The sequence below is a fragment of the Macaca thibetana genome, chromosome 15, assembly GCF_024542745.1.
Source record: "Macaca thibetana thibetana isolate TM-01 chromosome 15, ASM2454274v1, whole genome shotgun sequence".
Classification (NCBI taxonomy): Eukaryota; Metazoa; Chordata; class Mammalia; order Primates; family Cercopithecidae; genus Macaca; species Macaca thibetana.
This window is the reverse complement of record NC_065592.1, coordinates 10106621-10134521: the sequence shown is the minus strand read 5'-3', so window position 1 is coordinate 10134521 and position 27901 is coordinate 10106621. Positions and strand designations below refer to the sequence as shown.

General features: G+C 54.7%; 2 protein-coding genes across 6 annotated transcripts in view; one reads left to right on the top strand and one right to left on the bottom strand.

The window, feature by feature from the left end:
- GOLGA2 (golgin A2) overlaps positions 1–27901 on the bottom strand; it is a 434268-nt gene that overhangs the window by 164407 nt on the left and 241960 nt on the right. The gene's annotated exons all lie outside the window — the stretch shown is intronic.
- Positions 126–27901, top strand: CERCAM (cerebral endothelial cell adhesion molecule). Of its 5 annotated transcripts, XM_050759916.1 has the most exons (16): positions 126–617; positions 2896–2977; positions 8455–8574; positions 9463–9552; positions 12165–12275; positions 12445–12562; positions 13442–13576; positions 13715–13919; positions 18415–18534; positions 18873–18949; positions 19045–19151; positions 21465–21597; positions 24379–24506; positions 24692–24895; positions 25938–26190; positions 27402–27901. In XM_050759916.1, exons 5-15 carry the CDS (start codon positions 12202–12204, stop codon positions 26188–26190), a joined length of 1554 nt encoding a protein of 517 aa, XP_050615873.1. In that variant the 5' UTR covers positions 126–617; positions 2896–2977; positions 8455–8574; positions 9463–9552; positions 12165–12201; the 3' UTR covers positions 27402–27901. The 5 variants fall into 5 exon arrangements, with proteins under 5 accessions (XP_050615873.1, XP_050615874.1, XP_050615871.1 ...); XM_050759917.1 differs by lacking the exon at positions 126–617 and having other exon boundaries at positions 2883–2977; XM_050759914.1 differs by lacking the exons at positions 126–617; positions 2896–2977; positions 8455–8574; positions 9463–9552 and adding an exon at positions 9678–10352.

Here is a 27901-nt window from a genome sequence, read left to right as displayed (position 1 = left end):
TCAGTAGGGCTGCCACGCTGCAGCCACAGCAACGATTTTAGCAGAGGAGCCAGGACTGCTTCCTGATGGGCAAAACAGCTGGCTGCCCAGAGAAAACAGCTGGCCGGGCCCCAGCCTCCTGAGAACAGAGGCAGAGCCTCAGAGGAGGACAGCTGCACATCTGGGATCCTGGGAGAGGAGGGCATGGCCAAAAGGGAGAGAGAGGGGGGTCTGTGGAAGTGTGTGTGGGTGTTGGGTGGACCCCCAGAATGGGGGGGTGGAGGGCAGATTCCTAGAGCAGAGACCAGGGTGTGCTAAGTCCAAGCAGAATGGGCAGGGATGCCTCCAGCTGGACTTTGAGGGTCTCAGTCTTCCCTCAAATAGGAAAGATGAGGGGCAGGGGAGGATCTTGGGGACAAGCCTCTGCCCAGCCCTGGGTCCTCTTGGAACCGGGCTTGGAGCTGAAGGTGGGGAGGGTGCCCAAGCTGAGCTCCTGGATTCCCATCTGCCGAGCTGCACCCAGAACCAGGAGTGGGGCGCAGGCCCATCCTCTGGCCAGGATCCTGGGCTCCCTTGGCCACAAAGCAGGACAGGGGACCAGAGATCCCCCAACTCAGGAGACGTGAAGCTGGCAGCTGGTAAGAGCATCCAAGCATCCTCTCTGCTTTGGGTCCCCATTTCAAGCCTGTTTGGCTGCCAGGCCATGAGGACTCCCAATCCGCGGGCCCTACCTGGGCCCTGGGGCACCCCCAGGCTGCCCCTACCCATTGGCAAGGAAGCAGCACCTGGGACCTCAAATGAGGTGGGGCAGGGTATGCAGAGGGTTAATGGGGGTGTGGCCAGAGTCCACTGAAGCAGAGCAGCCTACCCGGGTTCCTGACCCCCAACTCCCAGTGGCCTGATACCCCTAGTTTCTCTTTGGCCCAAAGGGGCTCTTGTAGCCCACCTCCCTAACCTCCAGGAGTAGGGGTTGGCCCCTAGTTTGAGTCTGCCAACCTCAGCTCCCCTCTCCCTGGTGAAGCCATGCTACAAAGTCTTTACCAGGAGCAGGCAGGCCCTGGAACTGAGGCTCCCAGAGGGAAGCAGGCGCTGGCGAGGGGGACAGTTCTTGCAGGGTCTCTACTCCGGAAAGCCAGAGTCAAGCCTGAGGTGCTGGCGCCACCACCTGGATTTGGTCAGAACTGCAATGGCTGCAGTGGGTGAGGATGCTGCAGGCAGAAACCAGCAGCCCGCCAGGTGTCAGCCCCATAGGATCCGGATCCGGCTCAGCCAGATGGGCCCAAGCAATCATTTTTTTCCAGGCATGACCCAGCTAATGAGGTCTTAGGCTTCACAGGACAGCACTTTTTTTCTATTTTTGAGACAGAGATTTGCTCTTGTTGCCCAGGCTGGAGTACAGTGGCACAATCTCGGCTCACCGCAACCTCTGCCTCCTGGGTTCAAGCGATTCTCCTGCCTCAGCCTCCCGAGTAGCTGGGATTACAGGTGCCCGCCACCACGCCTGGCTAATTTTGTATTTTTTTGTAGAGACGGGGTTTCTCCAGGTTGGCCAGGCTGCTCTTGAACTCCCAACCTCAGGTGATCCCCCCTCCCCAGCCTCCCAAAGTGCTGGGATTACAGGCGTGAGCCACCTCACCTGGGCTTTTTTTTTTGAGATGGAGTCTTGCTCTGTAGCCCAGGCTGGAGTGCGGTGACGCGATCTCGGCTCACTGCAACCTCTGCCTCCTGGGTCCCGGTCCAAGAAATTCTCCTGCCTCAGCCTCCCGAGTAGCTGGGATTACAGGCACGCGTCATCATGCCCAGCTAATTTTTGTATTTTTAGTAGGGATTACATAATCCCAGCACTTTGGGAGTGCCTATAATCCCAGCACTTTGGGAGGCCGAGGTGGGTGGATCACGAGGTCAGGAGTTCAAGACCAGCCTGGCCAACATGGTGAAACCGCATCTCTACTAAAAATACAAAAATTAGCCGGGCACGGTGGCAGGCGCCTGTAATCGCAACTACTCTGGAGGCTGAGGCAGGAGAACTGCTTGAACCCGGGAGGCGGAGGTTGCAGTGAGCTGAGACCTCGCCATTGCACTCCAGCCTGGGTGACAGAGCGAGACTCCCTCTCAAACACAAAACCAAAACCAAAACCCTACCATAGTTTCAAGGCACCCGGTGACCTGGCCGTTCCCACCTATTTGACCTCACCTCTTACCATATTTGCTCACCTTGCTCCAGTCGCACTGGCTGTCTTGCATGTTCCCACCTCAGGGCCTTTGCTCTACCTGTTCCTTTATCCGGAACACTCTTCCCGCAGATCTCCCCTTGATTAGCTCTTCCTTATGTTCCAAAATGTCTTCCCTGACCCCTCTGTCTGAATGTTGCTCTACTCCCAACTACTCTCAGTTCTCTCTCGTTCCTTCCTTCCTTCCTTCCTTCCTTCCTTCCTTCCTTCCTTCCTTCCTTCCTTCCTTCCTTCCTTCTTTCCTTCCTTCCTTCCTTTCTCTCTTTCTCTCTTTCTCTCTTTCTTTCTTTTTGAGCCAGTGTCTGGCTCTGTTGCCCAGGCTGGAGTGCAGTGGCGCAATCTCAGGTCACTGCAACCTCTGCCTCCCGGGCTCAAGTGATTCTCCCACCTCAACCTCCTGAGTAGCTGGGACTACAGGCGTGCAGCACCATGCTCGGCTAATTTTTGTATTTTTTGTAGAGAGAGGGTTTCACTATGTTGGCCAGGCTGGTCTCAAACTCCTGAGCCCAAGCAATGTGCCTGCCCTGGCTTCCCAAAGTGCTGGGATTACAGGTGTGAGCCACTGCCTTCAGCCTACTCTCAGTTCTTGATCACGTGTTTCAATTTGTTCATGGCATTTACCATTCCTTGAAATTATCTCTTCATTGATTGTTTTGCTTGTTGCCTATCTGTCTCTCCTCACCAGAATGTAAGGAGCCTAGGAACAGAGACTGCGTCTGTTTTGTGCACCTCTGTATTCCCAGCCCCTTGCGTTGCATCTGCACATAGTAAGTACTCAGGAAATAGTTGCTGAATGAACAGGATCATATAGAATGACCTGTAGGATATGTCTCCCAGACATGGCATCAGGGAAATCTTTGCAGAGAGAGGAAGTTTGGGCTGAGACTATAGGACCCAGAGTGTAGAAGCTGTCCAGTAAAGACCAGTCCAGGCAGCGGGACCAAGGGAAAAAATAGAAAAGAATGTGGGAAGGTCCAAAAGCATGGAGTATTCTAGAAACTGTAAATTGTGCAATTTGGCTGGAGCATAAGGTTGGGTCTACAAAATAAGTAAATAAATAAATATTAGGCATGCACCTGTAGTCCCAGCTACTCAGGAGGCTGAGGCGGGAGGATGGCTTGAGTCCAGGAGTTCGAGGCTGCAGTGAGCAATGATCATGCTACTGTACTCCAGCCTGAGTGACAGAGTGAGACTCTATCTCAATTAAAAAAAAAAAAAGGAGGGCTGCTGAGGCCAAGCACAGTGGCTCACACCTGTAATCCCAACACTGGGAGGCTAAGGCAGGAGGATCACTTGAGCCCAGGAGTTCAAGACCAGCCTAGGCTGGGTGCAGTGGCTCACACCTGTAATCCTAGCACTTTGGGAGGCTGAGGTAGATGAATTGCCTGAGCTTAGGAGTTCAAGACCAGCCTAGGCAACATGATGAAACCCCATCTCTACTAAAATACAACAACAATAACAAAAATTAGCTAGGCTTGGTGGCGTGCCTATAATCCCAGCTATTCGGGAGGCTGAGGCAGGAGAATCACCTCAAACTGGGAGGCAGAGGTTGCAGTGAGGGAAGATTGTGACACTGTACTCCAGCCTGGGTGACAGAGCGAAACTCTGTCTGGATAAAAAAAAAAAAGACTAGCCCAGGCAACATAGTGACACCCCGTGGTGCATGCCGGTAGCCTCATGCAGTTCCAGCTATTCAGGAGGCTGATGTGGGAGGATCACTTGAGCCCAGGAGTTCACGCCTGCAGTGAGCTATGATTAGACTCCTGCACTCCAGCCTGGGCCACAGAAAGACACCCTATCGCTAAAAAAAAGTAAAATAAAAGAAAGGGCTGCTGCATACAGAATGGTCTCCAGGGAGAGAGTCTGATGGTGGGAGGATGGGGTGGGGATGGGGGCTGGAAGATACAGTGGCCCAGGTTGAGGGACGCTGATACCCTGAGCCAGGCAAATGGGTGGTGCAGAAGGGAAGAGTTGGCCACCTGCAGGAGGTGCTAAGGAGGCAGCCTGACCAGGAGCGGTGATGGAGGGAGACGGCCTCTTCATCAGCAACATCCGGGTCTCCAGCCTGAGGGACTGGATGGGCCGAAGTACTGTTCCCTAGAGAAGGGAGAGGGCGCAGAGTTGCACGGGACGGGGCGCAGAGTTGGAGAAAAGACTGGGGTGCCGTTTGGGACACAAAGAGTTTGGGTCCAGGCGAGAAGCCGAGATGTCAGGTTTCCAAAAAGAGGGAGTGGGTGGCTGGGCACAGTGGCTCACACCTATAATCCCAGCACTTTGGGAGGCCAAGGCGAGCAGATCACTTGAGGTCAGGAAGTGGGGAATGCTGACTGGTCAGGTTGGAGATGGAATCATAGGAGGTGGAAGTTAGGTGTTCTTAATGTCTTCTGTTCCTGGGTGCGATGGTAGAACTGGTTGGGCCAGATTACCGGTCTGGGTGGTGTCAGCTGATCCATCGAGTGCAGGGTCTGCAAAATATCTCAAGCACTGACTTTAGGTTTTACAATAGTGATGTTACCCCAGGAACAATTTGGGGAGGATCCAAAGGCTGCATGACCCTTAAATTGTAATTTCTAATCTTTTTTTTTTTTTTTTTTTTTTGAGGCAGAGTCTCGCTTTGTCGCCCAGGCTGGAGTGCAGTGGCGCGATCTTGGCTCACTGCAAGCTCCGCTGCCCGGGTTCATGCCATTCTCCTGCCTCAGCCTCCCGAGTAGCTGGGACTACAGGCGCCTGCCACCTCACCCGGCTAGTGTTTTTTTTGTATTTCTTAGTAGAGACGGGGTTTCACCGTGTTAGCCAGGATGGTCTCGATCTCCCGACCTCGTGATCCGCCCGTTTCGGCCTCCCAAAGTGCTGGGATTACAGGCTTGAGCCACCGCGCCCGGCCAATTTCTAATCTTATAGCTAATTTGTTAGTCCTGCAAAGGCGGACTGGACCCTAGGCAAGAAGGGGGGTCTTTTTGGGAAAGGGCTGTTATAAATTTTGTTTCAAACCATGAACTGAATTGCTTCCCAAAGTTAGTTCAGCCTACGCCCAGGAGTGAACAAGGACAGCTTAAGGGTTAGAAACAAGATAGAGTCAGTTAGGTCTGATTTGTTTCACTGTCATAATTTCCTGAGTTATAATTTTGCGAAGGCGGTTTCACAGGGGCCGTTCTGTTGAGGAGGGGTGTGCCTCCTGAGGCTGGCTGAGGGAAGAGGTAGAAGGTTTGGAGGCTGGAAATGAGAGTTCCCAACTAATGGCTTCTATTTTCTCCAAAAAGTAGTAGGGAGATTTCTGCTGGGGGAGAGGGGCGGTGGAATGAGGGATTGAGAAGACTGGAGGCTTTTTTTTTTTTTTTTTTGAGACAGAGTCTCACTCTGTCACCCCGGCTGGAGTGCAGTGGCATGATCTCAGGTCACTGCAATGCCTGCCTCCTAGGTTCAACTGATTCTTCTGCCTCAGAATCCCAAGTGGCTGGGGTTACCGGCATGTGCCACTACACCTGGCTTATTTCTTTTTTTTTTTTTTTTTTTTTTTGAGACGGAGTCTCGCTCTGCCACCCAGGCTGGAGTGCAGTGGCCGGATCTCAGCTCACTGCAAGCTCCGCCTCCCGGGTTCACGCCATTCTCCTGGCTCAGCCTCCCGAGTAGCTGGGACTACAGGCGCCTGCCACCTCGCCCGGCTAGTTTTTTGTAGTTTTTTTTTAGTAGAGACGGGGTTTCACAATGTCAGCCAGGATGGTCTCGATCTCCTGACCTCGTGATCCGCCCGTCTCGACCTCCCAAAGTGCTGGGATTACAGGCTTGAGCCACCGCGCCCGGCCGGCTTATTTCTTTTTGTATTATTATTATTTTTTTTTTTTGAGGTGGAGTTTCGCTCTTGTTGCTCAGGCTGGAATGCAATGGCATGATCTCGGCTCACTGCAACTTTCGCCCCCTGGGTTCAAGCGATTCTCCTGCCTCAGCATCCTGAGTAGCTGGTATTACAGACATGCACCACCATGCCCGGCTAATTTTGTGTTTTTAGTAGAGATGGGGTTTCTCCATGTTGGTCAGGCTGGTCTTGAGCTCCTGACCTCAGATGATCCACCCACCTCAGCCTCCCAAAGTGCTGGGATTACAGGCGTGAGCCACCGCACCTGGCCCCTTTTTTTGTATTTTTAATAGAGATAGGGTTTCACCGTGTTTCCGAGGCTGGTCTTGAACACCTGGCCTCGAGGCCGGGCGTGGTGGCTCACGCTTGTAATCCCAGCACTTTGGGAGGCCGAGGCGGGCGGATCACAAGGTCAGGAGATCGAGACCACGGTGAAACCCCGTCTCTACTAAAAATACAAAAAAAATTAGCCGGGCGCGGTTGTGGGCGCCTGTAGTCCCAGCTACTCAGGAGGCTGAGGCAGGAGAATGGCGTGAACCCGGGAGGTGGAGCTTGCAGTGAGCCGAGATCGCGCCACTGCACTCCAGCCTGGGCAACAGAGCGAGACTCCGTCTCAAAAAAAAAAAAAAAAAAAAAAAGTAAAAAAAAAAAAAAAAAAAAAAAAAAAGAACACCTGGCCTCAAGTGATCCGCCCATCTCGGCCTCCCAAAGTCCTGGGATTACAGGCATGAGCCACTGTGCCTCAATGACTGGAGGCATTTGAAATGCCCTGAGGGGAATGGGCAGGGGACACAGAGAAACAGGATTCTTGGGCTGGGTGAGAGCCCAACTGAGGGTAGAGACCCTGAGTTTGCAGTAGCCCCAACCTACCCCAAAACAAGATGGCTATTAGGGTTTCCAGGCAGGTGTGATGGGAAAACCTGGAGGCAAGAAAGTTAGTGACAGGCTGGACTACTGGGGAGTATGGGAGGACTGGGGGGAAGAGGAGGACTTGAGGCCAGGGAAGAATCTGGAAGCCCTCTGTCTTAGTCCATTTGGGCTGCTATAACAACATATCTTAGACTGCATAATGTATAAACAACAGAAATTTATCCGCTGGGCGCGGTGGCTCACACCTGTAATCCCAGCACTTTGGGAGGCTGAGGCGGCTGGATCACCTGAGGTCAGGAATTTGAGACCAGGCTGACCAACATAGTGAAAACCTATCTCTACTAAAAATACAAAAAATTAACCGGGCATGGTGGTGTGCGCCTGTAATCCCAGCTACTTGGGAGACTGAAGCAGGAAAATCGCTTGAACACCCCACACCCACGCCCCTCCCCCGCCAAAAAATAAAGGAAATTTATTGCTTATAGTTCTAGGGGTTGGGAGGTCCAAGATCAAAGCGTCAGCAGATTTGCCTGTTCCTCATACATGTGGCCTTCTAGCTGTGTCTTCTTGTGGCAGAAGTTGTGGACAAGCTCCCCAGGCCTCTTTTTCTTTTTGAGACAGAGTCTTGCTCTGTCGACAGTGGCATGATCTTGGCTCACTGCAACCTCTGCCTCCTGGGTTCAAAGGATTCTCCCAACTTAGCCTCCTGAGTAGCTGGGACTACAGGCGCGTGACATCACACCAAGCTAATTTTTGTATTTTTAGTAAAGATGGGGTTTCACCATGTTGCCCAGGATGGACTCGATCTCTTGACCTCATGATCCACCCGCCTCAGCCTCCCAAAGTGTTGGGATTACAGGCGTGAGCCACCGCGCCCGGCCCCCAGGCCTCTTTTATAAGGGCACTAGCCCCATTCATGTCGGGGAGCCCACCCAATCACATCCTAATCAACTCCCCCTTTTTTTTTTTTTTGAGACAGAGTCTCGCTCTTGCTCTGTCACCCAGGCTGGATTGCAGTGGCACGATCTGGGCTCACTGCAAGCTCCACCTCCCAGGTTCACGCCATTCTCCTGCCTCAGCCTCCTGAGTAGCTGGGACTACAGGCGCCCGTCACCACCCTCGGCTAATTTTTTCTATTTTTTAGTAGAGACGGGGTTTCACCGTGTTAGCCAGGATGGTCTTGACCTCCTGACCTCGTGATCCGCCCGCCTTGGCCTCCCAAAGTGCTGGGATTACAGGCTTGAGCCACAGCGCCCGGCCGGCCCCGCCTCTTAATACCCTGACATTAACATTAGGTTTCAACATGTGAGTTTTGGGGGTCAGGGACATTCAGACCATAGCACCCTTGGACCAATAGGACAGACAGAGGCTGTGGAATGACTCTGGGGTGGGTGAAGTAGGGAACACTGCTTTGCTTTAAAAAGGGAATCCCTCTTCTGGGGCTGGGAGTGGCTTCCCACAGGGGACTGCCGTGCAAGGGAGGAGGAATCTGGCATCTCTCCAGGATGCTTCTCATTGCAGGGCCGCTGGCCTAGAAATGGCCTCAAATGGAAGCTGCGATCCGATCCTGGTGGAGGTTTTGGAGCTAGGCTAGAGATGAGGACTCCAGGGTTCAGTGTGCACTTGCTGCTCCTGCACTAGGTAAGTCCCTTCCTCTGTGGACCTCCAGCCCTCCCCTTCCAGTGGAGATAGTGTGCACAGCCCTAGCTCCCCTCCCTGAGCCTGGGAAAAGGCTGAAGGGAGACCCCGTGGTGTTCCTAGGAAAGGAGCCCTTCCCAGCGGTGGGAGGGTGAACGGGGACCCTCCCTCTCCTCCAGTCCTGTCTTCCCAGCCCCAGGGCGGAGCTCTTCCTGTGTGTCAGCCTCCACGCGGGAAAAGTTGCCAGTGCATTCATTCTCTCGAGGAATCCCTGCGAGCCCTCCCAGATGGGTGGTGTTATCAGCCCGATTTTACCGAGAGGCTGCTGAGGGAAAGTGACCTGTCTGAGGTTGGTGACAGACACCCAGTTTGATCCCATCTGTGGTACCGCCAGGCCTCTCCCTTTTCTGCTTCTCTCCCGAGAGGCTGGAGAGTCCTTTCCCTCCTAGCAGGGTCCTAAGGACCCCGCGGTGCTCCAGGGGAGCCAACATCCCCTCCTTGGGAGGGCGTGATGTGCCCTAGTTCTACACTCAGACCAAGAGAGGGCTGTGAGGGCTGTGCCGTTTTTTTTTTTTTTTTTCTTTTCTTTTTTTCTTTTTGAGATGGAGTCTGTCACCCAGGCTGGAGTGCAGTGGCGCGATCTCGGCTCACTGCAACCTCTGCCTCCCGGGTTCAAGTGATTCTCCTACCTCAGCCTCCCAAGTAGCTGGGAGTACAGGCACCCGCCACCATGCCCGGCTAATGTTTGTATTTTTAGTACAGATGGGTTTTCACCATGTTGGCCAGGCTGGTCTTGAACGGATCTCAGGTGATCCCGCCGCCTCGGCCTCCCAAAGTGCTAGGATTACAGGCTTGAGCTACCACGCCCGGCCTGACTGTGCTCTCTTAAAGGGCCGAAGCAATGCGAGTGCTAGCGACCGCGGCAAGGAGGTGACGCGCAGGGGACTTAAGGAGCGGACCGCCGCGGGAGGACGCGCCCAGGTCAGGGGGACTCCCTCTGCGACCCCCACACTGGGTCTCCGGCCCACGCGTGGCCCGTCTGGTCTGCGGAGCTGGCGCCGGGGCCGCCAGAGGGCGCCCGGGGCGGAGGAGGGGGCGGGAGCCGGGGAAGCCCGGGGAGGTGGTGGCAGAGCCGGCGCCGCCCCGCGGGGTCTGCGGCTCAGGTCTTAAGGGTCGGCTTTATGGGCCGGGAAATCCGGTTCCGGGGGTTCAAAGCCCAGGGGTTCCATGAGCCCCTACTGTTCTCGGATGCCTGGCCGGCCCCGAGGCACTCTTCCCAGCACCCCTCCCCCGTCCCTATCCTCCGGCCCCTCCCCCGTCGCCCCTCCGGGGTCCAGCCGGGCGGGGCGGCTCCAGGGTCGCGGCTGGCGTGGGTCCCCGGGCCCTGGCCCTCCGGTACCCCAGGCCAAGGACAGAAAACTTGAGCATCCCCGCGCAGGGGTGGGGAGGGGAATCCCACTCTGGGGGTGCACTGCCCCGCCCTCTCCGGGTCTGCCTCGGCCCCGCCTGGGCCCCAAGCCCCGCCCCCTCCCCTCGGCCGGCTGGAGAGCCCCGGGGGCCGCCGCAGCCGCCCAAGCGCCCGCCATGCGCGCTGCCCCCGCCGCGCCGCTGCTCCAGCTGCTGCTCCTGCTGGGGCTGTGGCTGGAGGCTGCGGGCGTTGCAGAGTCGCCGCTGCCCGCCGTGGTCCTTGCCATCCTGGCCCGCAATGCCGAACACTCGCTGCCCCACTACCTGGGCGCGCTGGAACGGCTGGACTACCCCCGGGCCAGGATGGCCCTCTGGTGAGAGACAAGGGCATTGGCACCCAGTGGGCACCTAACCCCCAGCCTCGCAGATGGCCCCCGCCTCCGGCGGCCCTGTCTGCTTGCTCCCTGCCCAGACACCACCTAGACAGGCCCCTCCCCTCACAGACGGCCCTGCCAGCCTGAGCCCCCAGGCAGGACCCCGAGTCCCCTGCTGGGAGACCTCTGAGGCCACAGGCCGACGTGAGACACCCACCCCTCCTTCTGGTCCCCTACTCCTTCCTCTTGGGGCCTTCACTGGGTGTAGGTTGGGCGCAGCCAGCCCTTTTCACCCCAGCCTTCAGGGCCCAGCTCAACCCCGGTGGGACCTGTGGTTGGCTGGATTTGAAGAGAAGCAGACAGGAACCTCTGAAGTCCCCTGGGGCCCAACGTGGCAGGGATCGGCCAGGCTGGAGGCTTCTGGGCACAGGTGGGGGGTGCCATCAGCACTGGGCTCCGGGCTGTGCAGGGGAGTCAGACCGGCTCCCTTTCCCTCTGGTAGAGGGGCAGGATCCTGTCAGCCAAGGGCAGTCCCCCTTCCTGGAGCCTCTCCCCTCTGGCATCTCTGTGCCCACAGGGCACTGGGATCGGAGGCCACAACCCCAGGTCTGTAGACACCAGAACAGGGAGGAGTCCCTGGCTGAGGTTGGGGGTAAACTGAGAAAAATGACAAGCCACCCTTTACAATACACCCCAGTTGGGCTAGGGGGGTGGAGCCCTGGCCTGGGGAGGCCGCCCACAATGACCACAGTTTGGGAGTTTGTTAGTTCCCACCCCTGTAAGACTTGACACGTAGTCTTCATTTCTGGGGAATTGGCTTAAAGGGGCAGCATCACCCAAAACCTGGGCACTTGGCTAAAGCCCCCACCTCTGTTATGGGAGCCCCTTCCCCAGGAGAGGGGAGGGTGTGCTCCATGACAGCGGAGCTTGGGCCCGTCTGCATTCTCAGGGACTCGCAGAGCATGGTTTGATCCTTATTACAACCTGGGGGTGGAGGAAAGCAGCAGCTCTTCTGTCTAGTCCCCATTCAGAGAGGGACAGGGGCTTGCCTGTGGTCACACAGCCACAGGTCACACAGGTAGGTATCTGCCCACCTAACGAAGGTTACCAGGGAATGTGGCAGGTGGGATCCTTAAAGTCGAGGTACTTTTCATCTTTCAAAATGCATTCATTGGCCAGGCAACGTGGCTCACGCCTGTAATTTCAGCACTTTGGGAGGCTGAAGTGGGCAGATCACCTGAGGTGAGGAGTTCAAGACCAGCCTGGCCAACATGGTGAAACCCCGTCTCTACTAAACACACAAAAATTAGCCGGGTATGGTGGCGCGTGCCTGTAATCCCAGGTACTTGGGAGGCTGAGGCAGGAGAATCACTTGAACCCAGGAGATGGAGGTTGCAGTGAGTCGAGATCACACCACTGCACTGCAGCCTGGGCGACAGAGCAAGATTATGTCTCAAAAAAAGAAAAAAAATATATATACACACACACACACACACACACACACAGACACACATATATACTTTCGTCTTCTCTTCTCTTGGTCCATGACATAGGCAAGAAAGCTTAAGTTATAGAGGGAGGACATGAAGCCCAGAGAAAGATGGGACTTGCCTGAGGTCACACAGCAGGTCACAGAACTGTGATGGGGACCTGGCTGTGCTGCCTCCAGCCCCTCTGCTGTAACATGCCTACCCTTCACTGTTCCAAGGAGAGCCCGGCCTCAAAGGCGTTGGTGCTTCGGGGTCAAGGCTGCTTTGGGGTTCAATCCTTCTGTGGCTGTGCCCCCTCAGCCTTTTTTCTTCCCATCCCCAGGTGTGCCACGGACCACAATGTGGACAACACCACAGAGATGCTGCAGGAGTGGCTGGCAGCTGTGGGCGATGACTATGCCGCTGTGGTCTGGAGGCCCGAGGGGGAGCCCAGGTGGTGATCTGAGGGGAAGGGTACTGGGGAAGATGGAGAACAGCTGCAGTCCAGAGAGGAAAAGGGACAGCCCAGAGCCACAGCCTCCAAGCCAGGGCTCTGTCCACTGCCTTGCAGAGAGGGAGGGGCATGTACCCCATGGGAACATCTCACCTCTCTACCCCCTCAGGTTCTACCCTGATGAAGAGGGTCCCAAGCACTGGACCAAAGAAAGGCACCAGTTTCTGATGGAGCTGAAGCAGGAAGCCCTCACCTTTGCCAGGGACTGGGGGGCTGACTATATCCTGGTAAGGAAGTCTGGCTAGAATTGGGCTTCTGAAAGGTGGTAGTATCTGTCCCTGATAAAAATCTGGGTATAGGCTGGGCGCAGTGGCTCACGCCTATAATCTTAGCACTTTGGGAGGCCAAGGCAGGTGGATCACCTGAGGTCAGGAGTTTGAGACCAGTCTGCCTAACATGGTGATACTCCATCTCTACTAAAAATACAATAATTAGCTGGGCATGATGGCAGGTGCCTGTAATCCCAGCTACTCAGGAGGCTGAGGCATGAGAATTGCATGAACCTGGGAGGCGGAGGTTGCACTGAGCTGAAATCACACCACTGCACCCCAGCCTGGGTGATAAGAGTGAAACTCAGTCTCAAAAAAAAAAAAAAAAAAAAAAAGAAAAATCTGGGTGTGACTGACCCACCGGAAGTCTGGGTCCTTCAGCAGGCTATCTGGGCCAGAGCCCAGACCAGATGTTCAGATTGGATCCCTATGTTAAAAGCTCAGACTAGGTACTAAGCCTGGACCCCTCAGATAGATCCCATTGTATATACTATATACTAAGCCTCGATTACTGGGCTGGAGCCCAGGGTATAAACCGAGCCTGGATCTCTGAACTAGAGCTCAGAGTAGGTGTTTGGATCTGTTTTCTAAGCCAGATCCCAGATAAAGGTCTTAGCTCAGCAACTCAGGTATAATCTCTGGACCGAATCCCTGAGTCAGTGCCCCAGACTAGAGCCATGGTCCAGAAAGGGATCTACTGAGTGAGTTAGACCTCTGTAAGAGTATTCCCATTGGATCCTAGGAGCCACGCTGGGTCTCTGGCAGGACCACTTAGTGAATTCTCTGGGGGGCTGCAGCCCTGGCAGGGCTGGAGCCTGTGACATCCCCTCCCCAAAGTTTGCAGACACAGACAACATTCTGACCAACAACCAGACTCTGCGGCTTCTCATGGGGCAGGGGCTTCCAGTGGTGGCCCCAATGCTGGACTCCCAGACCTACTACTCCAACTTCTGGTGTGGGATCACCCCCCAGGTGAGGCCAGGATGGGGGCCTTGGGTGGACTGAGGTCCTGGAAGGAGGGATGTGGAGAGCAGAGAGCCTGAAGGCCTTGGGGTCTGTGGGCAGGGGCAGGGGAGCCCTCTTACAGCCCAAAGCATCCCCTTTCCCTAGGGCTACTACCGCCGCACAGCCGAGTACTTCCCCACCAAGAACCGCCAGCGCCGGGGCTGCTTCCGCGTCCCCATGGTCCACTCCACCTTCCTGGTATCCCTGCGGGCTGAAGGGGCAGACCAGCTTGCCTTCTACCCCCCACATCCCAACTACACTTGGCCTTTCGATGACATCATTGTCTTCGCCTATGCCTGCCAGGCTGCTGGTGAGGACCAGCCCTCCTTGAACATTCCTTGGATGCCTCTGCGCCTTTGCACATGCTACTCTGGCTGCTTACCATGCCTTTCTCTACCCTGCATTTCATCCTGTTAACTCTTGAGTTACAGCTTTGGGTCATGAGTTTTCTTTTCTCTCTCTCTCTTTTTTTTTTTGGTGTGATCTTGGCTTACTGCAAACTCTGCCTCCTGGGTTCAAATGATTTCCTGCGTCAGCTTCCCGAGTAGCTGGGATTACAGGCACCCGCCACCACACCCAGCTAATTTTTGTGTTTTTAGCAGAGATGGGGTTTCGCCATGTTGGCCAGGCTGGTCTCAAGCTCCTGAGCTCAGGTGATCTGGCCACCCCGGCCTCCCAAAGTGCTGGGATTACAGGTGTGAGCCACCACACTCAGCCAGTAGTTACTTTTTTTCTTTTTTTCTTCTTTTTTTTTTTTTTGAGACGGAGTCTCACTCTGTCGCCCAGGCTGGAGTGCAGTGGTCGGATCTCAGCTCACTGAAAGCTCCGCCTCCCGAGTTCACGCCATTCTCCTGCCTCAGCCTCCCGAGTAGCTGGGACTACAGGCGCCCGCCACCTCGCCTGGCTAGTTTTTTGTATTTTTTTAGTAGAGACGGGGTTTCACCGTGTTAGCCAGGATAGTCTCGATCTCCTGACCTCGTGACCCACCCGTCTCAGCCTCCCAAAGTGCTGGGATTACAGGCTTGAGCCACCACGCCTGGCCTCCTTTTTTTTTTAAGATGGAGTCCTGCTCTGTCGCCCAAGCTAGAGTGCAGTGGCGCGATCTCAGCTCACTGCAACCTCCACCTCCCAGGTTCAAGGTATTCTCCTGCCTCAGTCTCCTGAGTAGCTAGGACTACAGGTGTGTGCCACCATGCCCGGCTAATTTTTTTTATTTTTATTTTTAGTAAAGATAGGGGGTTTCTTTTCTTTTTTTTTTTTTGAGACGGAGTCTCGCTCTGTCACCCATGCTGGAGTGCAGTGGCTGGATCTCAGCTCACTGCAAGCTCCGCCTCCCGGGTTCACGCCATTCTCCTGCCTCAGCCTCCCGAGTAGCTGGGACTACAGGCGCCCGCCACCTTGTCCGGCTATTTTTTTGTATTTTTTAGTAGAGACGGGGTTTCACCGTGTTAGCCAGGATGGTCTTGACCTCCTGACCTCGTGATCCGCCCCCCTTGGCCTCCCAAAGTGCTGGGATTACAGGCTTGAGCCACTGCGCCTGACCACCATGTTAGCCAGGCTGGTCTCGAACTCCTGACCTTGTGATCCACCCGACTCGGCCTCCCAAAGTAGTGGGATTACAGACATGAGCCACCGTGCCCGGCTAGTAGTTACTTTTAAGATGAAAGTTACTAAAAAGAGTTTGGGTATGGCCAGGCAAGGTGACTCAGACCTTAATTTCAAAGTCTTGGGAAGCTGAGGCTAGAGGGGAAATCACTTGAGCTCAGGAGTTCGAGACCAGCCTGGACAATATAGCAAGACCTCATCACTTTTCTGCCTTTTTTTTTTTTTGAGATGGAGTTTTGCTCTTGTTGCCCAGGCTGGAGTGCAATGGCATGATCTTGGCTCACTGCAACCTCTGCCTTCTGGGTTCAAGCAATTCTCCTGCCTCAGCCTCCCAAGTAGCTGGGATTACAGGCATGCACCACCACGCCTGGGTAATTTTGTGTTTTCAGTAGAGACGGGGTTTCTCCGTGTTGGCCAGGCTGTTCTCGAACTCCCGAACTCAGGTGATCTGCCTGCCTCAGCCTCCCAAAGTGCTGGGATTACAGGCGTGGGCCACCGAGCCCAACCCAGGGTTTTTTTTTTTTTTTTTTTTTTTTTGAGATGGAGTCTTGCTCTATGGCCCAGGCTGGAGTGCAGTGGCACAATCTCAGTTCACTGCAGTGTTGACCTCCCCACCTCAGCTTCCCGAGTAGCTGGGACCACAGGTGCACACTACCATGCCTAGCTAATTATTGTATTTTTCATAGAGATGGGGTTTTGCCGTGTTGCTCAGGCTGGTCTTGAACTCCTGGGCTCAGGTGATCTGCCCCCTCAGCTCCCAAAGTGCTACGATTACAGGTGTGAGCCACCACCCCTGGCTGCGAGACGCCATCTCTACAGGAAAATTTAAAAATTAACCTGGTGTGTTGGCCCACACCTGTAGTCCCAGCTTCTTGGGAGGCTGAGGCAGGAGGATCGCTTGAGCCCAGGAGGTTGAGACTGAAGTAAGCTGTGATCATGCCACTGTACTCCACCTTGGGCAACACAGGATGAGACCCTGCCTCAAAAAAAAAAAAAAAAAAGAGAAAGTGTTTGGGTGTGAATGGAATAAATCCAATCCTGGCTGGGTGCGGTGGCTCATGCCTGTAATCTCAGCACTTTGGGAGGCCAAAGCAGGTGGACCACGAGGCCAAGAGAGGGAGACCATCCTGGCTAACACGGTGAAACCCGGTCTCTATTAAAAATACAAAAAATTTGCCGAGCATGGTGGTGTGTGCCTATAGTCCCAGCTACTTGGGAGGCTGAGGCAGGAGAACGGCATGAACGTGGGAGGCAGAGCTTACAGTGAGCCGAGATCGCGCCACTACACTCCAGCCTGGGTGACAGAGCGAGACTCCGTCTCAAAAAAAAAAAAAAAAAAAAAAAAAATCCAGTCCTGTGGATGAGAGGGAGGAGTGGAGACACTCATGTTGGAGTGAAGCTCTTGAGAAGGCTGCAGAGAATGTGTAATTCTGACCTTGAAGACTATCTGGTGCACGGAGAAGAACTTTGCAGGTGGTCAGGGTAAATTAGAGGTGACGATTTAATTAAGTAATTAGTGGCAGCCGGTAAGGAGGGTGTTGTGATTCTTTGTTTTGTGCTGGAGAAATCTGCAGTGTGCAGACATGCAAGAAGAAATCTTATCAAGTGGAAAAAGTGAGTGAAGGTGAAACAATTGGAGGGGAAAACACAAGCGAAAACAAAAGCATTCTGTTATTTTTCATGTGCTATCCCTGCTTCAAGCGACAGCCCTTGTTAATCGGTCAATGATTTGAAGGAATTCAGTCTCTAACAGCCAGCTATTATATCCCTGCTCTGGGCCAAGCTCTGTGCTCGATGCTGGGAATAGGGTCAGCTTTCATTTGTTTTTTGTTTGTTTGTTTGCTTTTGAGACAGAGTCTTGCTCTGTCACCCAGGCTGGAGTGCAGTGGTGTGACTTTGGCTCACTGCAACCTTTGCCTCCCAGGTTCAAGTGATTCTCCTGCCTCAGCCTCCCAAGTAGCTGGGATTACGGGCAGCCACCACCCCACCCAGCTAATTTTAGTATTTTTAGTAGAGATGGAGTTTCACCATGTTGGCCAAGCTGGTCTTGAACTCCTGACCTCAAGTGATCTGCCTGCCTGGGCCTCCAAAAGTGCTGGGATTACAGGCATGAGCTACTGTGCCCCGCCTGGGTTAGCTTTTTAATTGGCACCGTGTGCCTGCCCCTGAGGATGGTTATAATAAAGGTAACAAATACTGGCCAGGTGCAGTGGCTCACATCTGTAATCCCAGCAGTTTGGGTGGCCTAGGGGGGTGGTGGATCACTTCAGGCTAGGAGTTCGAGACCATCCTGGCCAACATGGTGAAACCCCATCTCTACTGAAAATACAAAAATTAGCCAGGTGTGGTGGCGCACACCTGTATTCACAGCTACTCAGGAGGCTGAGGCGGGAGAATCACTCGAACCCGGGAGACAGAGGTTGTAATGAGCCAAGATCACACCGAGGCGGGCAGATCACTAGGTCAGGAGATCGAGACTATCCTGGCTAACATGGTGAAACCCCGTCTCTACTAAAAATACAAAAAATTAGCTGGGCGTGGTGGCGGGTGCCTGTGGTCCCAACCACTAGGGAGGCTGACGCAGGAGAATGACGTGAACCTGGGAGGCGTAGCTTGCAATGAGCCACTGCACTGCAGCCTGGGCGACAGAGCGACACTCCGTCTCAAAAAAAAAAAAAAAGTGACAAATATTGAAGCCCGGGGAAGGCCACTCTGGCTGCCAGGTGAAAGATACTGTGGAAGGGAGCCCCAGAGGGTGTGGGGTGAAGTGGAGGGGTCTGGGGAAAAGGCAATGGCCCTTGGATCTAGGTGGGGTGGTGGGGATCCGGAGAGATGGGGGGATTTAGGGAACAGAGCAGTGGGGCTCACTGGCATCCTGTGGCTATGGTGGGTGGGAGTTTGCCTGCTCCTGCTTCACCTTGATACCCTGAGGGCAGGGACTCAGTGTTGCTCACTGCCGTAACCCTGACTTCCAGTGGGTGCCCTGGACAGGTATATTGAATGAATGAACCATCTCAGCAGAATGACCCCTTAGATATTGTGTGAGCCAAGCCCTTTCTCCCTCTGGTCCTACAGGTGGGGAAACTGAGTCCCAGAGAAGACCGACACGGGTAACTGGCATTGCTGGGCCTAGGACCTCTCAGCTGGATTCTGAGAGCCCCCCGCCTCCACTGTAGCTCTCACTCAGCCTGTCTCTGCAGGGGTCGCAGTCCACGTGTGCAATGAGCACCGTTATGGGTACATCAATGTGCCCGTGAAATCCCACCAGGGGCTGGAAGACGAGAGGGTCAACTTCATCCACCTGATCTTAGAAGCACTAGGTGAGGGCTGGGGAACTGTTCCACCCGCCTGCTGCCAGGGCTCCCTGCCTCCCCATGGTGCCCCTTTCCTTAGGCCCTGTACTGGAGCGGGCATTGGCCTTGGGGTTCCAGCCTTACCGCTAACTCGTTCCATGACTCTGAGAAAGTCCCCTTCCCTGTTGGGCCTCAGTCTCACATCCCTACAACGGGGACAGGTGGATCTTGTGATCTCCGAGGTCCCAGCCTGTGGGGTGTTCTGCCGGGCTGGGGGCAGGAATGAGGCTGGGGGCTAGGACTTCAGGGTGACTGCTAACAGGAGTCAGTAGGGACTCATGCTTGGGGTCTACTTCCCTTTGCAGTGGACGGCCCCCCCATGCAGGCCTCAGCTCATGTGACTCGGCCCTCCAAGAGGCCCAGCAAGATAGGGTTTGATGAGGTAAGTCCCCGAGCCTGTGGGCTCGCCGTTAGGAGGTGAATGGGCCCTCCCCTCCCTCTCCCCTGCACTTACCGCCCACCCCCTGCCTCCTCCAGGTCTTTGTCATCAGCCTGGCTCGCAGGCCTGACCGTCGAGAACGCATGCTCGCTTCGCTCTGGGAGATGGAGATCTCTGGGCGGGTGGTGGACGCTGTGGACGGCCGGTGAGGCTGCCTGGGACGGGGCCCTGAGCTCTTGGGGGAGCAGTGTGGTCCATCTCCAAGCCCCCTAGGACTGGGAAAAGCAGACAGGTTGAATGAGTTTCTTGTCCCAGGAAGTATCCAAATAGGGTCTGAGTAATACTCTGTCAGGGAGTTCCAGAGCAGACACACGTGGGAGAAGCCACCCTCCCGCTGCTCACCAGAGGAGGCGAGCACAGTGGCTCAGGCTCCACGGCCTGGGTTCCAGCTCTACCAGCTATTGAATGTGTGACCTCCAGCCAGCTACCCCCATCTCTCAGCCCTTTTGTTTAAATAGCAGATAACTGTGCCCTTCTCTTAGGGTTTTGTGGGTTTAGTGAAGTTAGCCAGGGCCGGGCACATAGTAAGTTTCCAAAGGTTAGGTATTTTCAGTATTATTACTCTCCATCCTGGACTTGAGTTCCTGGTGGGTGGAGATCGGGAAAGGGCAGCCATGTTCCCCTGGGGAATCCAGAGGCCAGGCTCCTCCAGCCACCAGGGGTCCTGTGGCCCCATATGTCATCTGCTGCTATTTGCTTCAAGTGCTCAGCTCTGTTTTTTTTTTAGAGACAGCATCTCCGTCTGTTACCCGGGCGCAGTGCAGTGCCACAAACATGGCTCACTGAAGCCTTAAACTCCTGGGTTCAAGCAATCCTCCTGCCTCAGCCTCTGAGTAACTGGACTATAGGCGTGCACCATCACACCCAGCTAATTAAAAAAATTTTTTTTTTTTTTTTTGAGGCAGAGTCTTGCTCTGTCACCCAGGCTAGAGTGTGGTGGCGCAATCTTGGCTCACTGCAACATCCGCCTCCCGGGTTTTCAGTGATTCTCCTCCATCAGCCATCTGAGTAGCTGTGATTACAGGCTTGCATCACCACACCCAGCTAAAAAAAAAATTTTTTTTCATGGAGACAGGGTCTCACTCTGTTGCCTAGGCTGGTCTTGAACTCCTGGCCTCAAGTGACCCTCCTGCCTCACCCTCTTGAGTAACTGGGACTACAGGCATGCACCACCATGCCCAGGTAATTAAAAAAACTTTTTGGCAGGGCCGGGCACGGTGGCTCACACCTGTAATCCCAGCACTTTGGGAGGCCGAGGCAGGTGGATCGTGAGGTCAGGAGATCGAGACCATCCTTGCTAACATGATGAAACCCCGTCTCTACTAAAAATACAAAAAGTTAGCCAGGCATAGTGGCTGGCGCCTGTAGTCCCTGCTACTCAGGAGGCTGAGGCTGGAGAATGGCGTGAACCCGCGAGGCGGAGCTTGCAGTGAGCCGAGATCACACGACTACACTCCAGCCTGGGGGACAAAGCGAGACTCTCTCAAAAAAATTTTTTTCTCTCTCTACTAAAAATGCAAAAATTAGCTGGGCGTGGTGGTGGGCGCCTGTAATCTCAGCTACTCAGGAGACTGAGTCAGGAGAATTGCTGGAACCCAGGAGGCAGAGGTTGCAGTGAGTCAAGATCGTGCCGTTGCACTCCAGCCTGGGCTGACAACAGTGAGAGTCTGTCTCAAAAAAACTTTTTTTTTTGGAGAGATGGGGTTTCTCTCTGTTGCTCAGGCTGGTCTTGAACTCCTGGCTTCAAGCAATCCTCCCACTTTGGCCTCCCAAAGCACTGGGATTACAGGTGTGAGACACCATGTCCCCCGAGGTCTCTTGACCATAGGCTATCCATCCTTTGCTTGGGCCTCTGCCCAAGAAGTATCTCTCATGTTCCCACATTTTTCCTAGAGTGCCTCCCCCTCAGGCAGCCCCCTACCATCCCACCCTTTCCTCAAGGGTAACCTCTATCCTATCATATTAGGACACGTCCTAATAGTTATCCTCAGAACTCCTGAGGTGGCCGGGTGTGGTGGCTGACGCCTGTAATCCTAGCACTTTGGGAGGCTGAGGCGGGCAGATCACCTGAGGTCAGGAGTTCGAGACCAGCTTGGCCAACATGGTAAAACCCCGTCTCTACTAAAAAAAAAAAAAAAAAAAAAAAAATTAGCCAGGTGTGGTGGTGTGTGCCTGTAGTCTCAGCTACTTGTGAGGCTGAGGCAGGAGAATTGCTTGAACCCGGGAGGTAGAGGTTGCTGTGAGCTGAGATCGTGCCACTGCAGTCCAGCCTGGGCAACAGTGGCTCCAGTTCCCCAGGTCCAGTCCCTTGACAGCTTCGGGTCACACAAAAGAGTTACAAGGCGGAAACCTTCTTCAAACCCGACTCCAGTGTGACCATCCCCACCAGGCACAGGCCTGGCCCTTCTGGGGGATTCTCTGGCAGGCACCCCTCACCCATCACACCTGTGTCCCTCAGGATGCTCAACAGCAGTGCCATCAGGAGCCTCGGCGTAGACCTGCTCCCGGGCTACCAGGACCCCTACTCAGGCCGCACCCTGACCAAGGGCGAGGTGGGCTGCTTCCTCAGCCATTACTCCATCTGGGAAGAGGTGAGGGCGCCTGCTTCCTCCACCCACGGCCTTCGGGGAGAACGGGGCCAGTTTGTTCTATTCACTGCTCTGTGAACGAGTGCATGAATGAAGATATGCATCAAAATCTGGCCAGCAGCTTTCAATCTCCTCTGTGTTCCGCACCCCAGTGGGCACCGCTAAGCGGTACCCGTTTGCATTCTGCAGTCTCTCTTAAGCACCTACTGTGTGCTAGGAGATATTCTGCTCTGAGAACACAGAGGAGGACAGGAACAATGCATATCTGCTCCTTCCTCCAAAAAAGGGATCCCCCTGGGGCTCAGGGACCAGAGGGGGGTTACTGAAACCAAGAAAAAAATCAAGAAAACCAAGCTTGCAGTGGAGGGGAGAGGTGTGGGCCACTTTAAAAGGCACCTGGTGTGGGAGAGGTCAGAGTTGGTGTCACCATTGAGGGGCAGGGAGAAAGGCCTTCTAGGCAGAGGAGAACAGTGGGTGCCAAGGTCCTGAGGCAGGAAGGTGTTTAGGAGCAGAAAGAAGGAAGCCTGGGACTCAGCATGTGCTCAGTACTTGGCCAGGAAGCCTCAGCCCAGGGGCTGGGAGTGTGAGCGCAGAGGAGAGGTTGCTGGACACGGCTGGAGAGAACAGGGGAACTAAGCCTTCCAAGGGCAGCCCCTCCAGGAGATGGGACATGGATTCCTTGTTTTTATTCTCTGCTATAGCCAAATATATGTGCATGTGTATGTGAGCATTATGGGGTGTTTTTTTTTTTTTTTTTTTTTTCCTGAGCTGGAGTATTGCTCTGTCGCCCAGGCTGGAATGCAGTGGTGCAGTCTTGGCTCACTGCAACCACTACCTCCTGGGTTCAAGCGATTCTCCTGCCTCAGCCTCCTGAGTAGCTGGGATTACAGGCACCTGCCACCACACCCAGCTAACTTCTAATCTCAGGTGATCTGCCCGTCTTGGCCTCCCAAAGTGCTGGGATTACAGGCATGAGCCACCACGCTCAACCTATGTTGACTTTTTTACCATCTCAGAACATGGTTCACTACTTTTTTTTTGAGACGGGGTCTTGTTCTGGCACCCAGGCAGGAGTGCAATGGCTCACCACAGCCCGGACCTCCTGGGCTCAAACAATTATCCCACCTTAGCCCCCCAAGTAGCTGAAACTACAGGCGCGCACCACCACACCCAGCTAAATTTTGTATTTTTTGTAGAGACAAGGTTTCGCCATGTTGGCTAGGCGGCTGGTCTCGAACTCCTGAGCTCAAGTGATTCCACCCACCTCAGCCTCCAAAAGTGCTGGGATTATAGGCATGAGCCAGCGCTCCTGGCTTCACTAATTTCTGAGCTGATTTCCTTTTCTTTTCACAGAAGTTATCAAAAGTAGTTTTCCGGAAGTTATTCTGAAGTAACTTTTCCAAAAGTTATCGAAAGTACTTTTGATTTGGGATATTCGGGGCTGGGGTCTTCCCAATCCCCACCCAGCCCAGCTTCCTTTAGAAAATAGCAGGAGAGTCTGGGCGCAGTGGCTCACGCCTGTAATCCCAGCACTTTGGGAGGCCAAGGTGGGTGGATCGCCTGAGGTCAAGAGTTCAAGACCAGCCTGGTCAACATGGTGAAACCCCGTCTCTACTAAAAATACAAAAATTAGCCGGGCATGGTAGCAGTAGAATCCCACCCAGCTACTCGGGAGGCTGAGGCAGGAGAATTGCTTGAACAGGGGAGGTGGAGGTTGCAGTGAGTCATCATGCCACTTTACTCCAGCCTGAGCAAGAGCGAAACTCCACCTCAAAAAAAAAAAAAAAAGAAAGAAAGAAAATAGCAGGAGGCCAGGCCAGGTGCGGTGACTCATGCTTGTAATCCCAGCACTTTGGGAGGCTGAGGCGGGCAGATCACGAGGTCAGGAGTTCAAGACCAGTCTGGCCAACATGGTGAAACCTTGTCTCTACTAAAAATACACAAATTAGCCCGGTGTGGTGGCGGGCGCCTGTAATCCCAGCTGCTTGGGAGGCTGAGGCAGGAGAATCACTTGAACCCGGGAGGCGGAGGTTGCAGTGAGCCGAGACCATCTTCTGATGGGAACTAAAGCCTCTCCCCAGCCCCCAGAGGGTCGGGCTTCTGGGCCCAGCCCCTGTCTGTCATGCCTGCACTCAGGCAGCTGGAGGGGTGGGAGGGGAGATGGCTCCTGGCCTTGGCCATGGCTGCCTTGGCCTCCACCGTTCCTGCTCCTCTTCCATGCAGCCCCCTGACTTGGGAGGCCATTTCACTCCAGTCTGGGCAACAAGAGTGAAGCTTTGTCTCAAAAAAAAAAAAAAAAAAAGAAAAGAAAAGAAAGAAAGAAAAAAAAGAAAAGAAAATTGCAGAAGGCCAAAGTGGCCATCTGGGCCCTGGTGTTCAGCAGATGCGGGTTCGTATCCCAGCTCTGCCACCTCCTGGCTGTGTGTCCTTGGACAGGCAGTCTCCCATTTCTGCGTGTCCTCCTCCCTCCTGCAGTTGAGGATCGTCATTTCCTGCCTCCTGAGGGCCCCTGGAGATACGCAGTGGCACAGCCCTGGGGTGCAGTAGCACTCAGGGAATGTGGCAGGGGCCATGGTTACCATCATGATTCTATCTGGAGAGCCTCAGATGCCAGAGTGAGGTTGGGATTTCAGGTCCCGGGCAGTGGGGTCTCCAGCAGGCTTTGGGGCAACTGCATGATGTGGCCAGGCCAGCCGAGGCCAGGGAGAGGCTGTGGGCTGCAGCGTGGAGGGAGGGGACAGCTGAACTCTGAAGAGCCATCTCCCACCCCATCGTGTATCACAGGTGGTTGCGAGGGGCCTGTCCCAGGTCCTGGTGTTTGAGGATGACGTGCGCTTTGAGAGCAACTTCAGGGGGAGGCTGGAGCGGCTGATGGAGGATGTGGAGGCAGAGAAACTGCCATGGGACCTGATGTAGGCAGCCTGCGCCCTCAGGGACAGGGGGGTGGGGTGGGCCTCCGGAGTCTGCCTTTTCCTGCTTGGGACCCTGGCCAGCCCCTCCTCCAAGAGCCTGGCCCCGTAGGAGTGGGTGCAGGGTGGGGGGTCTCATTGACACCCAGGACCTAAGAGAGTCCTGGGCCCCTTGGTGTCACTTTCAGCTACCTCGGGCGGAAGCAGGTGAACCCTGAGAAGGAGGCAGCCGTGGAGGGGCTGCCGGGCCTGGTGGTGGCCGGGTACTCCTACTGGACGCTGGCCTACGCCCTGAGCCTGGCGGGCGCCCGCAAGCTGCTGGCCTCACAGCCTCTACGCCGCATGCTGCCTGTGGACGAGTTCCTGCCCATCATGTTCGACCAGCACCCCAAGTGAGACTCTGATGGGGGCCGGTCATGGCAGGGCAGGGGTGTCCCCTCCGGGAACTCACCTCAATCAGTAGGAAGTCCCCTCACCGGGCAGATGGGGAGACTGGGACTGGCAAGGCCAAGTCATTGGCCCAGGTCACCAAGGAGTGGCTCAGCCTAACCTTAGAGTCAGACCAATCTCGGTGTGTATTTTGCGCAGCGCACGCAGGCTTTTTTTTTTTTTTTTTTTTTTTTTTTTTTAATGGAGTCCTGCTCTGTTGCCCAGGCTAGAATACAGTGGCATGATTTGGACTCACTGCACCCTCTGCCTCCCAGGTTCAAGCAATTCTCCTGCCTCAGCTTCCCAAGTAGCTGGGATTACAGGCAAATGCCACCATACCCTGCTATTATTTATTTATTTATTTATTTTTGAGACGGAATCTTGCTCTGTTGCCCAGGCTGGAGTGCTGTGGCAAGATCTTGGTGCCTTGGCGCGATCTTGGCTCACTGCAACCTCCGCCTCCCAGGTTCAAGTGATTTTCCTGCCTCAGCCTCCTGAGTAGCTGGGATTACAGGTGCCTGCCAGCACACCCAGCTAACTTTTTTGTATTTTTAGTAGATACGGGGTTTTTCCATGTCGGCCAGGCTGGTGTCGAACTCCTTGACCTCAAGTGATCCGCTTGATCACTTGAATGCTGGGATTACAGGCGTGAGCCACTGTATTTTTGGTAGAGATGGGGTTTCGCCATGTTGGTCAGGCTAGTCTCGAACTCCCGACTTCAGGTGATCTGCCCGTCTCGGCCTCCCGAAGTATTGGGATTACAGGCATGAGCCACCGTGCCCGGCTGCATGCAGTTTTTAATCAAATGACTTTGCTGTTCTCAGCCTCCGTTTCTTCATCTGGAAAATGGAGATAGTAGAAGTGCCACTGCTCAGGGCTGTTGTGAGGACTAGATGACGGGGAGTGAGGTGCTTTGGGCAGGCAAGGTGCCTGGCTCCAGGCAGGCGTGTGAGCGGGGAGTAGGGGCCCGCCTCAGTCCTCCTGAGCTGTCCTCTCACCTTACAGTGAGCAGTACAAGGCACACTTCTGGCCGAGGGACCTGGTGGCCTTCTCCGCCCGGCCCCTGCTTGCTGCCCCTACCCACTATGCCGGGGACGCCGAGTGGCTCAGTGACACGGAGACTTCCTCTCCATGGGATGACGACAGCGGCCGCCTCATCAGCTGGAGTGGCTCCCAAAAGACCCTGCGCAGCCCTCGCCTGGACATGGCTGGCAGCAGTGGGCACAGCCTCCAACCCCAGCCTCGAGATGAGCTCTAGGTGAGGATGCATAGACCTTGGCTTGCTCTCCCCTTTGATGGCATGACTATATCTGGGGTTGTTTTCCCCCTTCTCAGCCTCCTCTCTCCCTCTCTCCATCTCTAGCTTTGCCTTTGTGTCCTTTTTTTTTTTTTTTGAGACGGAGTCTCACTCTGTCACCCAAGTTGGAGTGCAGTGGCCGGATCTCGGCTCACTCCAAGCTCCGCCTCCCAGGTTCACGCTATTCTCCTGCCTCAGCCTCCCAAGTAGCTGGGACTACAGGCGCCCGCCACCATACCCGGCTAATTTTTTTTTGTATTTTTAGTAGAGACGGGGTTTCACCGTGTTAGCCAGGATGGTCTCGATTTCCTGACCTCATAATCCACCCGCCTCAGCCTCCCAAAGTGCTGGGATTACAGGTGTGAGCCACTGTGCCCGGCCATGTTTTTTTTTTTTTTTTTTTGAGACGGAGTCTCGCTCTGTTGCCCAGGCTGGAGTGCAGTAGTGTGATCTTGGCTCACTGCAACCTCCACCTCTTGGGCTCAAGCAATTCTCCTGCCTCAGCCTCCCTAGTAACTGGGATTATAGGCACCCACCACCAGGCCTGGCTAATTTTTGTATTTTTATTTTTATTTATTTACTTATTTTGAGATGGAGTCTTGCTCTGTCGCCTAGGCTGGAGTGCAGTGGCATGATCTCAGCTCACTACAACCTCTGCCTCCCGCATCCTGGGTTCAATCAATTCTCCTGTCTCAGCCTCCCGAGTAGCTGGGACTACAGGTGCCTGCCACCACGCCCAGCTAAATTTTGTATTTTTAGTAGAGACGGGGTTTCATCATGTCAGCCAGGCTGGTCTTGAACTCCTGACCTCGGGTGATCTGCCCGCCTTGGCTTCCCAATGTGCTGGGATTACAGGCATGAGCCACCACACCTGGCCTTTTGTATTTTTAGTAGAGACGGGGTTTCACCATGTTGGCCAGTCTAGTCTTCAACTCCTGACCTCAAATGATCCGGCTGTCTCAGTCTACCAAAGTGCTGGGGATTACAGGCGTGACCCACTCTGCCTGGGCTCTGTGTCTGTCTCTAATTGTACCTTCAGCTGTCTCTGCATCCCCTTCTAGCTCTTCCTCTCTCTGCCTGTCTCTGCCTCTGTTTTCCTATATCTGTCGGTATCTGTCTCTCCCTGATTCTGTCTAATTCTCTTTCTCTTCCTGCTCCTCCTGTCCCACCAGGTCCGGGTGATGATTGCAAAGGAGTGCCCAGGAGCAGGCCACTACTGCCCAGAGAGCAGAGGAGGAGGTTGTTGGCAGGGACTGCAGATCCAGTCAGACCTGGCCACCACCTTGGGCATGGCCACTCTGCCCTCTGGACCTGTCTTTCATCAGGAGAAACCACTCAGAGATGGATCCCATTCCCTAAAGGTCTCACCGCAAAGGAACAGGACTTCCAGGCCCCTTGACCCTGCCTGGCCTGATTCAGGGCCTGGTGGCCCCCAGCCTTCTGTTTCAAGCTGGGCATACCCCATGCGCCCTTCCCTCCCTAAGGACTCAGCTGAGGGACCCCTCTGCCCCCTTCTACCTCCACCTCAGCACCCTCCCCCAGCTTGATGTTTAGGTCTCCCCAGCACCCTCTTCCCTGGCCGGTGCAAAGTACAGAGAGGTAGAGGAGGACCCTTGCAGACTTGTTGCCCAGCACACAGTAGGCCCTCAATAAAAGCCATTTGCACTTTAAA

Bases quoted from the DNA above. Each gene is read 5' to 3' on its own strand.
- CERCAM (XM_050759914.1), top strand. From the start codon at position 9,799: ATGAGCCCCTACTGTTCTCGGATGCCTGGCCGGCCCCGAGGCACTCTT. The intron at 13,577-13,714 runs GTGAGGCCAGGA...CCCTTTCCCTAG, and splicing joins GGTGTGGGATCACCCCCCAG to GGCTACTACCGCCGCACAGC. The intron at 24,507-24,691 runs GTAGGCAGCCTG...TGTCACTTTCAG, and splicing joins AAACTGCCATGGGACCTGAT to CTACCTCGGGCGGAAGCAGG.